At 32.0% G+C, this 16,917-nt stretch overlaps 1 protein-coding gene across 1 annotated transcript in view; it reads left to right on the forward strand.

The window, feature by feature from the left end:
- Nucleotides 1–16,365, forward strand: part of Adam9 (ADAM metallopeptidase domain 9) — an 85,776-nt gene extending 69,411 nt beyond the window's left edge. The window contains exons 17-22 of the mRNA XM_015501286.2: nucleotides 3,268–3,348; nucleotides 3,609–3,714; nucleotides 7,330–7,471; nucleotides 9,157–9,244; nucleotides 13,145–13,212; nucleotides 14,990–16,365. Coding sequence (XP_015356772.1) covers nucleotides 3,268–3,348; nucleotides 3,609–3,714; nucleotides 7,330–7,471; nucleotides 9,157–9,244; nucleotides 13,145–13,212; nucleotides 14,990–15,083 — 579 coding nt within the window. The 3' untranslated portion in view covers nucleotides 15,084–16,365. The remainder of the gene's footprint in view (nucleotides 1–3,267; nucleotides 3,349–3,608; nucleotides 3,715–7,329; nucleotides 7,472–9,156; nucleotides 9,245–13,144; nucleotides 13,213–14,989) is intronic.
- Nucleotides 16,366–16,917: the final 552 nt, after the last annotated feature.

The following is a 16,917-nucleotide window of genomic DNA, read 5'->3' on the forward strand; positions in this document are numbered from 1 at the left end:
ATGCCTCCCCCCCCCCCCCAAATGTTAGCTTAAGCAAAGGCAAAATTTTTATGAAAATACACTGACTCTTGGTTTTGGAAATTGGGCATATTTTTATGGCTTTTAAAGGCATCAGGCATTTGCTTGGGCTTGGAATGAGACACAGGGTTAATGGGTTGACTCCAGGTTCATTTTTTGATGACTATTCTGAGTGCATTTGAAATGAGTGTATTATTGCTTATAACATGTAGTGTTTGATAATTATATATTCACATCTCACATTCTTATTTATTGTTCTTAAAGTGTTAAAGATTTATAGAAAGGAATATTAAAGTCACTCAGTCACTTCCTGTTTTCATTTTCTCTTATAGTTACAGATTTTTTTTTTATACTAGGAGTGCTAAATGCTATATCTGAGGTAGAGTTTCTTGATTATCATAATTTAGTTGTGGGTTATAACTTTTATTAATTTATAGTGCTTCTTTGTTATATTTTAATGTTTTGTCTTAAAATTTACTTTAATTGATATTTTTACTGTACTTTGTCTAATAGATTTTTTCCCAGCCCTTCTCAGTGACATTTTGCTTTATGCATCTGAATATAACTAGATTTTATTCTATGCCCCAATATAAATTCTTTCTTCCTTTGGTAAACATTAAACAATTGGAACATCATATTTTAATTATTAAAAAAATTTTAAAATATTGTATTAAAACAAAAAACAAAGACACTCTGATGATGTCCCACTTGTTTTCCCCTTTTCAAACTCATTTTCTAGGGTAATCACTGTGTTGTGTACCTGTGCAGTCCTCACCCTGTCTGGGCATTTAGAAATATTTATACTCTCTTCCACTCCCACACACTTTAAAAAATAGAAATAGATTAGACTTTAATATTCTGAAATGTGTTTACTCAGTGGTACAGGGTAAAGGCCTTTCATGTCATTATAGGAAAACCTACTTTATTCCATATTCCATTTTAGATATAGCAATTATTTAATGATATTATGGAGATTTATATTGTTTACAATTTAGTGCTGAATACTTTTCTGCATTTAATCTAATCTGCTTTTATAAATACTTCTGTTGGATAGATGTCAAGTATTCTTTTTTAAGATTAATCATTATGTACATGTAAAATTTTGATAGAGATTGCCATTTTTCTTTTCAGTGAGACATTAACAGTTTACCTTCCATCAACTGAATATGAGGGTGTCTTATTTCCCCCTAGATTCTTGTCAACATGAGTCTTTTAAATTCTTTGCATCCTGAAAATTGTTTGTATTTCCCTGCTTGAGCATTTTTTTTTTTCATGTCTTTATTAGGTCCATTCTGAGAGGCTCATATTCATGTCTTCTGGTTTTTTGATTGGGTTGTCTCATATATAAAGAATACAATCTGTTAGTTATATCTGTTGTAAATGTGATCTGTAATTTGTTGTTTCTTTTTACCATAAATATATATAAAAATATAGTCTTGCCCTCCTCTTCTAAGCACTTTATCAGTGTATTCTTTCCAGTTTGCTTCCTTTTACTTCACAAGGCAAACACTACTAATTAACAACAGACACTAGAATGGCAATATGTAAATCAATGGATGTGTAACTGATGTGATTCTGCAATCTGTGTATGGGGGGAAGGTGGGAGTTCATAACCCACTTGAATCAAAGTGTGGAATATGATATGTCAAGAAATTTGTAATGTTTTGAACAACCAACAATAAAAAATTAAAAAAAAAATAGAACATCCTTTTCTGTGAAAAACTTGGAATTTTTCTGTTCTTTAAAGTAAATTTGGGAGTTTTTAGCACATTTTATCTTATTTCTATGATCTTATTTACTGCTTCAGCTATACACTGTATATCAATTTTGGGAAAGAAACTCTCCTTTTAAAGCAATAGAGAAACTGGTGGTAAATATCTGCTCTAAAATATTTGTGGATGCATGAAAAAAGTATTTTCTAAACCTTTTTTCAAGATTACGAGGCAGCTAGAGGACAGATGAGGTATGAATTTGCATTGTAGAATCTTCTGTCCTTTTTGTACTTTTAATCACATACATATATTTTCTATTTAAAAATTGACTGAAATAATTGGAGGAAATGTCTTTCTCTAAGTACAATTCTGTTCAAGCCTGTGTATTTTTTAGTAAAGGTAACTGTTGAGATTTCCCTGTATCAAAGTATGTTTGTTCTCATATTGTTTTTTATTTCATTACTGTATTTAAACATTCTGATCTTGTATAGTTGGTAACCTAATAACATTTTAAAATAGTTCCCAACAATTTTTAAAAAAGATTGGTCCTTATTTAGAAAGATTACCATGCTATGCTATTTAGCAGAAAAAAGTACAAAATTGAAAGTGTATTCTGATAAATCAAACAAAAGATTTCATACACACATTAAAAATTGTCTTTTTTTCTAACCTCACAAAAGAGCAGCGTTCATAAAGATGTTTATTTTCTAGAAAGAGAAAAATTTCTAGTAAGTTTTTAGTTGATTCCTTTAGATCTTTAATATTTTTCTGAGGTAATACTTCTAAATCTCTTTCAATATTTAGGACTGTCTTCTGTTTCATACCTCATTGCATGAACCAGAATTTCCAGAGCCATATAAGATAATAATGATTTATTTTCAATAGTGCTTTTCATAGAAATGCCTCTATTATTTCATCACTAATCATGATGTTGGAAGGTAGGTTTTGTTTTGCCAACAAAGTATTATTTCATTTTATATTTGAGAAAACTATTGAAATGCTTCTCATTTTATCAGCTGCTATTTTGATGTCTGTTGTAATAACAATGGTTTATAAGAGGTATTATAGTAATAGATTTCCCTAAGATTAAATCTTTCTTATTGTTCTGAGATCAACTCTATTTGGTCACTTTTTTTTTCTTTTTTCAGGTTGGGGTTTGAACTCAGAGCCTTGTGCATGCTAAGCAAGCACTCAACAATACCACTGAGCCACACCCCTAAGCCCTGGTCATTTTTGGTTTGAAAAAAATTCATTTGCAAATATTTTCCTGGCACATTTATATTCATAGAATAAAGTTTTTTCTTTGTGTTTGGCCTTATCATTTTGTCTTTTTTGATCATTAGTTTTGTTAAATAGTTAATTTCTCTTATTTTTCTACATTTTCAAAAATATAATAATACTGGAATTAACCATTGCTTGACAATTTGGAAAGAACTTTTAAATGAAATAATTTGCACCCAGTTTTTTTTCCTGGGTACTTCTTTATTAATGTATTCAATTTTTTTTTTACTTAGTTCTTTTTTCCCCCCTCACTTAGATCTGTAGGAACTTCCAATGTGTAAATGCTTCTGTTCTGAATTATGACTGTGATGTTCAGGAAAAGTGTCATGGACATGGGGTAAGTAATGTTCTCTTGATTTGTTTATAAAAGTAGAGCTGACAATGAGAGTTTCCCATAAGGTTATGACATGAGAATTCCCAAGATTTCTTGATTTTAAGATGATGATAAATTTGTTGATACTGAGGAAACTTTTCATTCTTAAAAAGAGAGTTTTATGAGTTTATGAATTTAGTTCTCTCTCTTGGTTTTCATTCTAGAGTTGATGATACAGAGCAACATTCACAATTAACAAAAGTGGTGTTTTGATTGCTTTGAAGGTATGTAATAGCAATAAGAATTGTCACTGTGAAGATGGCTGGGCTCCCCCAAATTGTGAGACTAGCGGATACGGAGGAAGCGTGGACAGTGGACCTACGTACAATGGTAAGGAATATTGAAGAAATTAGTGCATTCTCCCAGGGGATTGAGTCATAAATCTGTTATCCTTGTAACTTTCCCTCACTTCCCATATCAGCTGTACATTAAATGGTTTTGATTTTGCTCCCCTAAATTCTTTGCACAGGCTTCTAGGGTTTTTTGTTTGTTTGTTTGGCTGGTTCTTCTCCATTTTTTTCAATTTCTTTCCTGGATTTATAGAATAGCCTCTTATCTGGATTACCTGTTTACCACCTTGCTCCCCATTATCTGTGGTCCATACTACCTTATAGAGTTTTAGTATTTTTCTTTAAGAATTCAGTTTGGTTATGTCAGTGTCTTGCTTATAATTCAGTGTTTTTATGTTGCTATCACAAATACCGAAGTCCATAAATCCTTAACATGACTTACTCCTGCATGATTTGCCCCTAGCTTACCTTTCCAGTCTCATTTCTCTATGCCCAAGATAAACTGTGATTTATTTGACTCCTCTAATAGGTTACTCTGTTTTACTGATGAGCCTTCAAATCCATTTTATTTTCACATTGTTGGAACTGGCAATGGATGCTCAGGCTTCAGTTTATACCTTATTCCCTGATGGAAGTTTTCCATAACTGCCTATATCTGAATTAATCTGTCCCTTCTCTTTGCTCTCCTAGTACTGAATTTAGCATGATCACATACTATAGTAATTACTTTTTTACTTATTTTTGTTTCCTAATGGAGTGTGAGATCCTTACTTATAGGATTTTCTCTTTATCTCTGGTTTTTAGTTATTTATTATAATATGTCTTGGGATTTGCTGAGATTTTTGGATCTCTGCATCTAGAGTTTTCTTAAAATTTGGAAAAGTTTTGGCAGTTATTTTTTCACACATATTTTCTGTCTTTCTCTTTCTCTTCTCTCCTTCAGACTCCACTTTCATGTGGATCTGCTACTTGGAGTTTTTTCACATGTCACTGATCTGCTACTGATTTTTTTATTACTCTCTGTTTTCTAGTTTTGATTAATTTCTTTTGCTCTTCTTCAGGTTCACTCTTCTTCTATAAGGTTTACCATTAATTCTATCTGGTGTATTTCTTAAGCATTGTAACTTTTATTTCCAAAAGTTTTATTTTTTTGTATATTCATGATCCTGGACATGATTAATCTTTAGGTTTCTGAACAAATGGAATAAAATTACTATTTTAATAACTTCTGAAACCCATATCTATTAATTTTATCATATATAATATTTCTCAGACGCTTTTGAATGGTTCTCACCTTTAGTTTGCATCATATTTTCCTGCTTCTTTGAATGGCTTATAATATTTTAGTGGAGTCCAGAAATTGAGAATTTGTCTTGTAGACTGGATTTTTTGAATTTCTACTGATGAACTTTGTTCCAGTTTCACTTCAGTTACTTGGACATAGCTTGATCCATCTGGATCTTACTTTTAAGCGCAGTTAATCAAGATTGGAGTAGTATTTAGTCTAGAGCTGATTTTGCCCCATTACCAAGGCAAAAACCCTTCAATTTATTCTACTCAGTGCAACATTAATTAGGAGGTTTTCTGATGTGAATCATAGATACAAGCAATCTTCCTAGTCCTGTGTGATTGTACACACAAATCCTTTCATGTGGTCCTTTTCTCCAGCTTCAGGTAGCTTCCTTACGTGCATTTATTGATCAGTCGTCAACTACATATTTGCGGGAAACCTTCTGTGGGTCTTTCAAGTTCTCTCTGTGTGGCTTGTTTCTCTCTGGTGTGTTGCCCCAGTAGACTCCACCTGCCTTGGCCTCTGCAGAGCACCAGCTCTGTGTCTTCCTCACTGGCCTTTGTTTGGGCGCCCATAACCTCATAATGCTCGTTAACTTTTTCTAGGCAGTAAATTGGTGCAATGTAAAGTTCATTTTTTTCTGTCTCTTAGGGATCATTTTTCTTCATTGTCTGATATCTAATGTCTTGAAAACTGTTGTTTCATATATTTGTCTGGATGTTTAACTGTTTAGTTTGGTTGAAAAAATCTAGTCCCTGATTGTATCTTGGCTAGACGTGGAGGTCAGAATTATGGATTTAAATGGATATATATTCCAGTGAGTAGATGTTCTGTAACTTACTGTAGCTGTTTCTAAATATTTGATATTTAGATTGTTTCTGAGTTTTTGATATGCACTGTTAACATTTTTATATACATCTTAAGGCATATGCATTTTTTACAGTTGAAACATAAATTACCAGCAATGGAATTATTTGATTGAAGGATCTAATCCTTTTTACAAGTTTTAATAAAAATTCTAAATGAATGATACCTCCGTGTTGCCATTAACAGCGTGAAGGTATTAATATCAACATAGTCTTGCCAGTATTGTATGCCTTAACTTAAATTTTCCTAGTTAATAAGCATAAATTATATATCAGGCTTGCTTTGATTTTTTCATATTTTGGTTTTTAATTGGGATAAATATTGTTAACGTGGTTTTGTGCAACATTTAACAGAAATTTTTCATACAAGGAGAATTGTAAGGAAAATTTCAGAACTTAACACTTCTTTTCATATCTACTATTTTGTGTCTTCAGACAACACAGAACAGATAAAATTAATGTTAACTAGTGAATTGTGAAAAGATGTAATGAAATTTAAAACCTAGAAGTCATGAAAATTAAGATTGATAAATTCAACAATACAAAAATAATAAATTTCTGCATGGAGAAAAGCCTACTGCCATGGACAAATGACAAAACGGGGAAAATATCCAATTTACATCACAGACAAAGCTAATCTCTCTAACATATAAAGAGCTTTTAGAAACTGTGGAGAATACCAAAAGTGCAGTAGAAAAATAGTTAAAGACTGAGCTTATAAATGGTGGAAATGTGTGCTCCAACACAAAAAAGGTGCTCCATTGATAGTATTAAAAAAAGAATTGTAATTTAAAATTATATAAGATAGTCTTTTTTTACCTATTACGTTGGCAGAAATTTAGAATTTTGGTTCTGAGGGTGAGTCTATGAGAAATTTTTATATATTGTTTATAGAGGACAGTTTGACAATTTCTTAAAAAAAGGATGAATTGCCCTTGGGAAATTATTTTGTAATTATAACATATATTCATATAATATGACCTGTATGACATACATAGGATTATTCATTGTAGCTTTTTTTCCCAATAATGACATATTAGAAAAATCAAAGTATGTATCAGTAGGGTACTAGATAAATATACTATAGGGCATCCTCACAATAGAGTTTTGTATAGCAACAGAAAATGAGGAGGCCCTCTCTGTGTGATTTAGAAAGATATATAAATAAGTGAAAAAAAATGATGTGCTGAAGTGTTTATTGTATGTTATGTTTTGTGTAAGAAAGGGTTGACAATAAAAACATTTTGTTCATGTTTATATTTGAATGAAGGTCTATCATAAGATTAAATAATAAACTATTAGAAGTGGTTATCTTTGGCAAAAGTGAAGTGGACAAGGATAAGGTGTGAGTAAGACTTCTCAATGTATTTAACTTATTATATCAGTTTTACATTTTAATAATACGTAGTGTACAATATTTATAATCACCTACTATGTTCTGGGTAGTATGAGTTCATATCCAACTTAATTGCCATTAACTTAAATTTCATCTCTCTAGGAAGGAACACTGCACTGAGGGATGGACTTCTGGTGTTCTTCTTCCTAGTTGTTCCCCTTATTGCCCTTGCCACTTTTCTCTTCATCAAGAGAGATGAATTACGGAAAACCTACTTCAGAAAGAAGAGATCACAAACATATGAGTACTTAGATTTTTTTTCTTTTCAATCTTATTAAATAATTTATTTGTTGATGATGGTCATATCATACAGATGTGTGATCCTTTAAAAATAGGGTTCTCAGATTTCTTTCCATTCTTTTGAAGTGACTAGTATGGGTTAAAAGGTGGGGGTCAAGCCACTTCTTATAATGGGAAAAGAAAGGAAAAAGATTATGGGAACCCGCCTATATGCTGCTGAAAATGACCCTTATAGTGTTCATTTCACTTAACATTGATTTTTGATAGTGGGGTAAGTAGAATTTGGGCTGCCATATCTGACTTGGGTCTTCTTCTAATTAGAGATTAAAATATGGGATAAAGATAAAACATAAATGTTGAAAAATGTTCTTCTTTCTCTTTATTTCATGTGTTAATTCTCACAGAGAGAATTCTTCAATTTTCAGTTTTGGAAATAGACTTTAAGAAATAAGTTTTGATAGGAGAAAGTTAAGGTTGTCATAATTCAAATACCTGACATGTCTAGTCTGTGTAGGTTAGACTCTCAAAACTCTCTTAATTATCACTTCTAATATATCAGCATCAGAATGTAGCATATATTAGCATGTACTTTGTAATAATATCTGAATTCAGGTTCCAAGTTTGTTATTAGAGAAATAAGCTGAAACTACAAATAAGGCTCTTTGAGTCTTGGTTTGCTTCCTATAAAATTGGAATAATAATAATATTACCTTTCTTTGATGCAAGGATTAAATGAGGAAATAACAAAACTCGTATAACATTGTGAGCTCATTGTAATTACTTAATAACTGAATATTATTGGTGTGATAATGATTTCTATATTCATATCTAGCTTTGGTTGCTCACCTTTGCTCATGGCCCTATTTCTCACTTAGTATATAATATTTTCTCAGAGTATCCTGACATTAGCTTTAATTTTTTGAGGGGGTACCAAGGATTGAACTTGGGGGCACTTGACCACTGAGCCACATCCCCAGCCCTAATTTGTATTTTATTTAGAGACAGGGTCTCATGAGTTGCTTAGTGCCTCACTTTTGCTGAGACTGTCTTTGAACTTGAGATTCTCCTGCCTCAGCCTCCTGAGCTGCTGGGATTATGGGCGTGTCTACCATGCCTGGCTAGCTTTAATTTTTAATGTTTTCCATTTTTATCTTCCTATCCTTTCTCTTCTTATAACACTTCCAACTGATCAGTCTATGTAGATCATCTCCTAATCTTCATTTTGCATTTTGTTCAACAACTACAGGTATCTCCCATACATCTCTACTTAGCTGAATACTGTCACCCGAGCATGTCTAACACTTACCTACTGTCCTTTCAGCCAACCTATTTGCTACTCCTGGACTTCCTAATTTTTAGAGTGACTATTTCAAATGTTACATATGCAGTCTAAGAATATGCTTTATTTGTCTCTAATTTAGGAAGATTTGAGGAGAAAAAGCTGGGAATTACTGGCCTAATTGACCAAATTTCATAGATTTTTATTTAATTTTAAAATGTGGTTCATATTATGTAAAGGATTAAACATGTGAAAACTTAAATGTCCTATAAAGACATTGTCTCTCCTCATGATGATCATCACTGTTACTAACATGATTATTCTGCACCAGGGAAAAATAAAAGATATATTGATGTATAATGTTAAAATTAAATTTTGACTTAAACTCAAAAGCAATCATATTTTTTCAGATCAGATGGCAAAAACCAAGCAAGTGTTTCTAGACAGCCAGTGAGTGCTCCTCATCATGTTTCTCCAGCAACGACTCCTAGAGATGTTGTAAGTCATTTTAAAATGAATTTTTTTTTTCTTTACTATGTTTAAAAAATGGGCAGAAGATAGAGCTAAGTGGTAGAGCACTTACTGAATGTGTATGAGACTCGGGATTCAAACTCTATTACTACAAAAAATGGTTACATAAATATAAACATAGATACATAAGAATTGTGGAGTACTGTAGGTGATCCCTGAGTTAAAGGAATACCAGCAGAATCCCTGGCTCTGAGGTTGTGGGTAAAGATGTCTGGACATGAAAAATGTCTTGCCTTGAAACCAGGATTGGGAAATGACCTGAGATTCATGCTATCAGTGTTTTGTTTTTTCTTTTTTAAACAATCTTCTTTTTGTTTTCAATACCTGGCTCTTCCCTAGAGTATGTTACCAAAGATGTGGTGCTGAACTCCTGGCTAGAGTTAATTGTTTTAGCAATAGGACCCATGATCACTGTTCCTGCATGTATTAGAGAGCATTGGAATAAAGATATACTTTTACTGATATGCCTATGTCCCTAAGCAATATATATATATATTATTATATATTATATATAATATTTTATCTGCTTTTAAACGTTATAGAATGTTTTGATATTTTACCAACAGTGTACAAAGGTTCCCCCCCTTTTTTTATCTTCTCACTGCATTTGTTATCTCTAGTCTTTTTGATAAAGCATTCTTACTAGAGTGATGTGATATTTCATTGATGTGCATTTCTGTGATGCTTAGCAGTGTTGGACATTTATTCATACACCCACTGTCCCTTTGTAAATTTTTGTTTTAGAAATGTCTTCAGGCCTGTTGCCCATATTTTAATTGGTTGTTTTTTTTTTTTTTTTCTCTTGAGTTGTTTTAGTTCCCTGTAAATTCTGGATATCAACCCCTTGTCAGACATACAGTTTGAAAATATTTTCTCCCATTCTGTATGTTGTCTCTTCACTCTGTTGACTGGTTCCTTTGCTCTGCAGAAGCTTTTTCATTTGAAGTAATCTGTTTGTCTGTTTTTGGCTTTTGCTTCCTGTGCTTTCAGGGTTTTGCCTCCCATATCCTTGCCTATCCCAATTTCCTGCAGCATTTCCCAAATATTTTATTCAGTAATCATAGTTTAGTCCTTCTTTTTAAGTTTTTAATTCATTTTAAGTTAATTTTTGAGTGTGGTGAGAAATAGGAATTTAGTTTTATTTTCCTGAATGTGGATGTTCAGTTTCATATAAGCAACTATTTTTTCTTGGAACTTTGAAGAGATTATTTTTATCTTCCTCCTTGCAATTTAGAAGCTGCCTCTTATTCTGATTGTCGCTTTAGATAATTTATTTTCCATGTCCTTTTTCTTCTGTATCCTTAGAATACTAGATGTGGCCTTTTAAAAACTCTTCAGTGACATGTTCCACTATTGTGTACAACTAGGATGCACTAATAAAAACATTAAAATAAAAAAGAATGTCTATCAATGCAAAGAACTGTAGACTGTACCACCTGTGTGTTTACTGGAATACTGTGCAGAAATTAAAACAAAATTGGGCAGAAGGAAAAAAAATACTCCTTCACAGATAGGTAGAGTTCCTGAATCTTAGGATTTACTTTTCAACAATTGTAGAAAATTCTTAACAATTATTTCTTTAAATGTTGCCTCTGCCTCATTGTCTTATTAACTTTTTCTGTAGTTGCTATTTGATGCACATTAAGACTTTTCACTGTTTTCCAAGTTACTTAACTCCTTTGATACTTCCAGTCTTTTTTGTGTACTCCATTCTGCTGATGTTAGATTACCTATCAATCGCTAACTCTCTCCTAAACTATGCCAAATCTGTTATTGAACCTTTTTGTTGAATGTTTAATTTCACTAATTTTATAGTGTATTTTATTTCTATAGTTTTCCTTATTTCAAATCTTTCTGCTTATTAAATATGATAGTTTCTTACAGCATGGTATATTTTAGTGCTTTCATTTTGTGTAAACATAAAAGTATCCACTTTATGTGCTTTATCTCATCTTTTTATTGTATAGAATTTTGGTTGGCTCTGTGGTTTGTTATTCCTGCTGAATCTTATTTCTTAGTGTACTTTGTGAAAATGATTATAAACTCATATTCTTTGGAACTTCGTGTATGGAATTTATTTGAGGTTACAGTAGTTTCCTACAGAGTGTGTGTAGGAACACAGGCCCTTCAATGTCTAACATCATTTTTCCTAGGTGTTTTGGGGGCCATACACTATTATAAACTCTGCCCCTAAGCCCATGTTATGATGAATATGTGGGTAGAGTTTCTCCACAAAGCCTATTTTACTTTGCTTCTGTCAGTACCAAGGCCAGTATTCCATTGTAGCAAGTCCTGTATCACCACTGGCCTTTCTTAAGGCAGGTGTTCTCTTTTCCAGTTAACTCTGTGGGCCTATCACTCTAAAGATGCTAGAATTTATATACGGTGTTATAGTAAGGCAAAACTGAAGCCCTTTGTTTTGCCTCTTGTGTCTTTGCAGACAGTGGACTTCCAAGGAAGCCATTTACAGGAATGCTGTTCCATACTTTGAACTCTTTCATGTTTTTAAATTTTTTATTAGCAGTTTAGGTGCTCCATACTGAGAAGTTTTCTCTGAACATTTGGTCCACTGTTTGCAAGTAATGAGTATATACCCCATTCTCTTTAACAACAGCATGCTATCCATCTTGTAGATTTTCTATAAATTTAAAACAGGTTGTTTCCCATCTTAACACAAAAAATATGGCATATTAGGCATCCTTGTACATTAATTTATATAATTAATGAGAAGTTTTAAATTAAGGTCTTTAAAATACCTAACATCTTTGTTACTTATAATTTTTAGCTTTTTAAAAATTATTTTTAATTGACAAATAATTTTATATATATATATATATATACATACATATGTGTATGTATATATATATCTGTATTTCTGGGATACAGTGTGATGTTTTGATCAATGTATACATTGTAGTAAGATTTAGTCAAGCACGTTAACATATCCATCAGCAAATTATCATTCTAAGAAGTGGAATTTAAGTATCCCTGTAAAGTTCTGTGCCCATGGTTTGGTAGAAAGAGATGGAAACATTTTCTTGAATTTCTTCTCTATTTTTAGAGTACATGCACATTATTCTGTGAGGAAAAGACAGCATGTGATAGACCACCTGTCCTGTGGCAGGACTGTACAGTGAGTGCTCAAGGTTTTCTTCAGCACTGTTCATATCCTGCCACTCACAGAGCTTTAGGAGTTAATAGTAGATAGTAGAGAAAATCTTGGGCAAGATCACTTCATCGGTGATGAGTAATTCCATCTCATCTTCCTTTTTCCCCAGAGTAATGTGATTTGTGAAAATGCTTTTGATTTTACTTTCTTATTTGGGGATGAATTATATAATCCCACTTTATTGTAAAACTTCATTTCATCTTGTCAAGGAAGAATATTATGAATTCCAAAGTGAAGGATTGTAGATTAGTGGTATTTACAATACCAGTGAGGTATTGTACAGATTTGACAATGACTTTTAGGAGATTTTATTTAAAATATATTGACATATAGTTAATTTGAACCAGATAATTGTATTTTTGTATTTTTTGAATTAAAAAAAGTGAAGCCTTAAAATAACAAAGTATTCTGCTCTCAGTGGTAAAGATATGTTGAATAAGCAAAATATTTTCTTTATTTATTTTTTTGTTGTGCTACGGGTCCAACCCAGGGCTTTGTACATGCTAGGCAAGTGCTCTACCAATGAACTGCATTCCCAATCCATTTAGGCAAAATATTTTTAAAAGTTAGCATTATAAATAGTGTGTTAATTTAAATATACTAATGAATTTTACAAAAAAGCCGAAGTTATACATAAAATATATTGATGACTGCATTGTTGTAATAACATTGATTATTATTATCTTTTTTCTTTTTAGCCAATACATGCAAACAGATTTCCAGTACCAACTTATGCGGTCAAGCAGCCTCAGCAGTTTCCATCAAGGTCTGAAGTGATTGTGCTTATATTACTTGACCAGAATTTCCCTTGTATTTAATTTAATTTAGGATAAGATATTTAGGCAGTTTAATTTAGGGCAAGTTTAGACAGAACACAATTTTTTGGAAGATTTGTAGATAAGTTTTATAGTTTCATATAAATTTTGTCACATTAGTGAAGTGTCAAAAGAAATTTAAAGAAGTCCAAGACTTACAGTGAACTGCTGCTGTATAGTTGTCTGGATATAAAATTTAGGAGCAAGGGCCTCTAAAATAACCAGCATATAAGAAACTATATAAGTTAGACTGATCTTCCCATTGAGAGAGCTTTAAAATAGGTAATATAAAAAAATAGGGGGGCTGGGGCTGTAGCTCAGTGGTAGAGCACCTGCCTCGCATGTGGTTTGATCCTCATCACCACATAAAAATAAATAAATAAAGATATTGTGTCCATCTACAACTAAAATATATATATATAAAAAAGAAAAGCAAATAGGTATTTGAAGGTGAGGTAAGGAATTATAGAGCTAAGCAGAATCAGAAAGAAGTGTACAGATCATCCCAGTTTGTGGTGCCACTTTTCTGTTCTAGATGCGTCTAGAAAAATACTATTCTGAAAATACTATTCTGCAAGTGACAAGTGAAAGGCTTGGAATCTGAGGAGAGCTTTCAGTAAATCACGGGGTTGGGGAAACAAAAATTGGAGTCCTTCTGAGGAGGAGGTACCATGGCAAACATCTCAGACTTTATGTGGGGACCCAGGGAAAAGGGTGAACTATACCATCAACTGATTTCAACATTATTTTTCTTCATGTTTGACCACCCGCCCCCCCCCAAAAAAAATCCTGGAGCACAAGAAAAGAAATCATAGCTAAAATCAAGAAACAGTAGACCATAAAAACAGACTTGGAAGATATCTAGTTAATAGTCACTTAATATGAACTTTAACTATGATGATTGTATCATGGAATTAATAGTTGAGATTGAGAATTTCAGCACAGCGCTAGAAACTTTTAAAGAGGAATCAGTGCAGATTCTAGAACTTGAAAACAGAAGAACTGAAATTAAAGACTCAGTAGAAGGACTTAAAATCAGCAGGAAAGGAGAAAATTTATTACTACATTTACATCATAAAATACATCTGATTCCTCCCACTCCCACTAGTACTTCAAATTCCAATTACACTGGAACTTGAGGAGTGTCCTTATATATAATTTTTACTATTTAGTAACAGTATGTTGAAATCCAATTGAGGATTCAGAGAAGAATATATTAATAGTGAGACAGATATTTACCAGGTAATGTTCCAGTGTGGTATCAGAGTAGAGGTGTATTAGGATTGGATGAAGAGATGTCTGCAAGTTAAGGTACGAGGACTGAGATAGATAGGTGTAGGTGTAATAGCAGGTTTAATTCTCAGAGCAGATATTGTTTGAGGGAGCTGTAATTTCCCTCTATGTACGCAAGCATAGAGCTAGGTTTCAACTTAGCAGTAATTTGCTGGCCCATAAATTCTAACAGCACTAGAAAAGTGCTTCATTCTTGGTGTCCTCATTTGTTTTTTCAATTTGAGTATACGGTTTCATAGAAACTAGAACCTCCATAAATTATTGATTATGGAGTAACATTAATATAAGCTAATGATTCCATTTTATATTTTAATTGGAACTCTTTAGTAATATCATTAATAATAATCTCAGAACATGAAATGCCTTTAACTGTTATCAGAGAGTTTGAGAATGGTGTTATGTTGAATATTAACATGTTTTTTTCCCCCTTTACAGGCCACCTCCACCACAACCTAAAGTATCATCTCAGGGAAATTTAATTCCTGCTCGTCCTGCTCCTGCACCTCCTTTATATAGTTCCCTCACTTGATTTTATATCCTTCTTTTTGCAAATGTCTTCAGGGAAGTGAGCTGATACTTTTCTTTTCCTGACATTTTCTTGAAAAGCCTTTCTTCCTTTTGCAACTATGAGTGAAAACAAAATATCACAAAACAAACTTTACTAACACAGAAAACCAGAAATGGAGCGGGGAGTTGAGAAATACAAGGAAATGCAGTTAAGCCAGGGAATTTAGAGTAACATTTCCATTGCCATCACTGAATGCGTCTTATCTGATCATCTATGATGTTAATGCACTTAACATGAATCATGTTATTTTGTACATGTCATTACAGTGATTCTCAAATTCACTGTATTGTTGTAAGATTTGTCATTATTTGCTTAAATGTAATCTTGAATTTTTGACCTTAGTTATCATTAATGTAGCTTTTGGTGGAACATGTGGTAATCTAATACCTATGACAATTGACTAATTAACTGCCAATATTATCTAATACTTTCATCTTGCACGGATTAATAATGATAGTATACTAGAATTTTGTCTCTCATTCACTACATGAATAAATAAATATTCTGTCTTCAGAATGCACACGAGCCACAATTAAGATATTATATTATTTTGAAAGTACAAACTATGCTAAAAGAATGTGTGTATTCACACTCAATTATTAGCTTCCCTTTTTATGATTGTCAACTATAAATGACTATTAGAAAAATTAATTTAATATTAGAATTTCTGTTATGCATCATGTTAAAGCACGGCATCCTTTCACAGTAGCATTATTTTAAATTATAAGCTTTAAGGTACGAGGTATTTAATAGATCTAATCAGATATTCTGTTGACTCATGGCTATAATAAAGCAGGAGCAATTATAATATGTTCAATCAGTTGAGCTATTGTAAAACCACTTGAGAATTTCATGAGCACTTTAAGTATAAAATCTGAATTTTCAAAGCTTGATATTAAATCATTTAGAATGTTTACATTTACTATGGTGTGCTAGATCCTGTCTCTTTGACTCTAATATTTTCATAAAAATTAGACTGAGAAAGGAAGAAAAGGTTTTCTTAGATAAGTACTAAACTTAATGTGGTATCTGTGAGTTATTAGCTGTGTTAAAAATGAATTTTTACTATGGAAGAAATGGTATGGACAACAAAATTTTAAAAACTTAAAATTTTTTCATAACCTTTCATAATAAAGTTTAATAGGTTTATTAACTGAATTTCATTAGTTTTTAAAATTTTTTTGTTTGTGTATATATACATATGGAAATATAACATTTACAATAAATAAAATACTTGAAATTCTTTTGTCTTCCAGTAACTTCCTCAATACTCAACTATGTCTATTCTTATTAATTTCAAAGTTATAATTTTAGATAAAATCCTAATCAGACTTTTGCCAAATTATGCACAATGGCTTTGTTATTAAAGGAAAGCAGATTTGTTTTGAAGAAGATGAAAATTTCAGTTCTTTAAGGATAGCTCATTATTTTAGTAGTCAGGTACATATCAAACATTGTGAGCCATCTCAAATGAAGTATCTTCATTTTAATTTAAATCTTGGAATGAATTTACATAGACTAAAATGTTTGTCCTTTCACTCATCTTGCCTCAGTTTTTGCAGATGTAATGCATATCATTTGAAATTTTACAGTTAGTAATGTGTTAACTATGGAATGTTACGCTGCTATTGGAGTTAGATAATTCCTGTATCTTTGACTAAAGTTTTTATTTTTACTTTTTTTTTTTTGCACTGGAGATTGAACCCATGGATGCTTTACCACTGAAGTAAATCCCCAGCTCTTTAAAAAAATTTTTTTTAAATTTTGAAACAGGGTCTTACTAAGTTGCTGAGGT

The sequence above is a fragment of the Marmota marmota genome, unplaced genomic scaffold (assembly GCF_001458135.2).
Source record: "Marmota marmota marmota unplaced genomic scaffold, marMar, whole genome shotgun sequence".
NCBI lineage: Eukaryota > Metazoa > Chordata > Mammalia > Rodentia > Sciuridae > Marmota > Marmota marmota.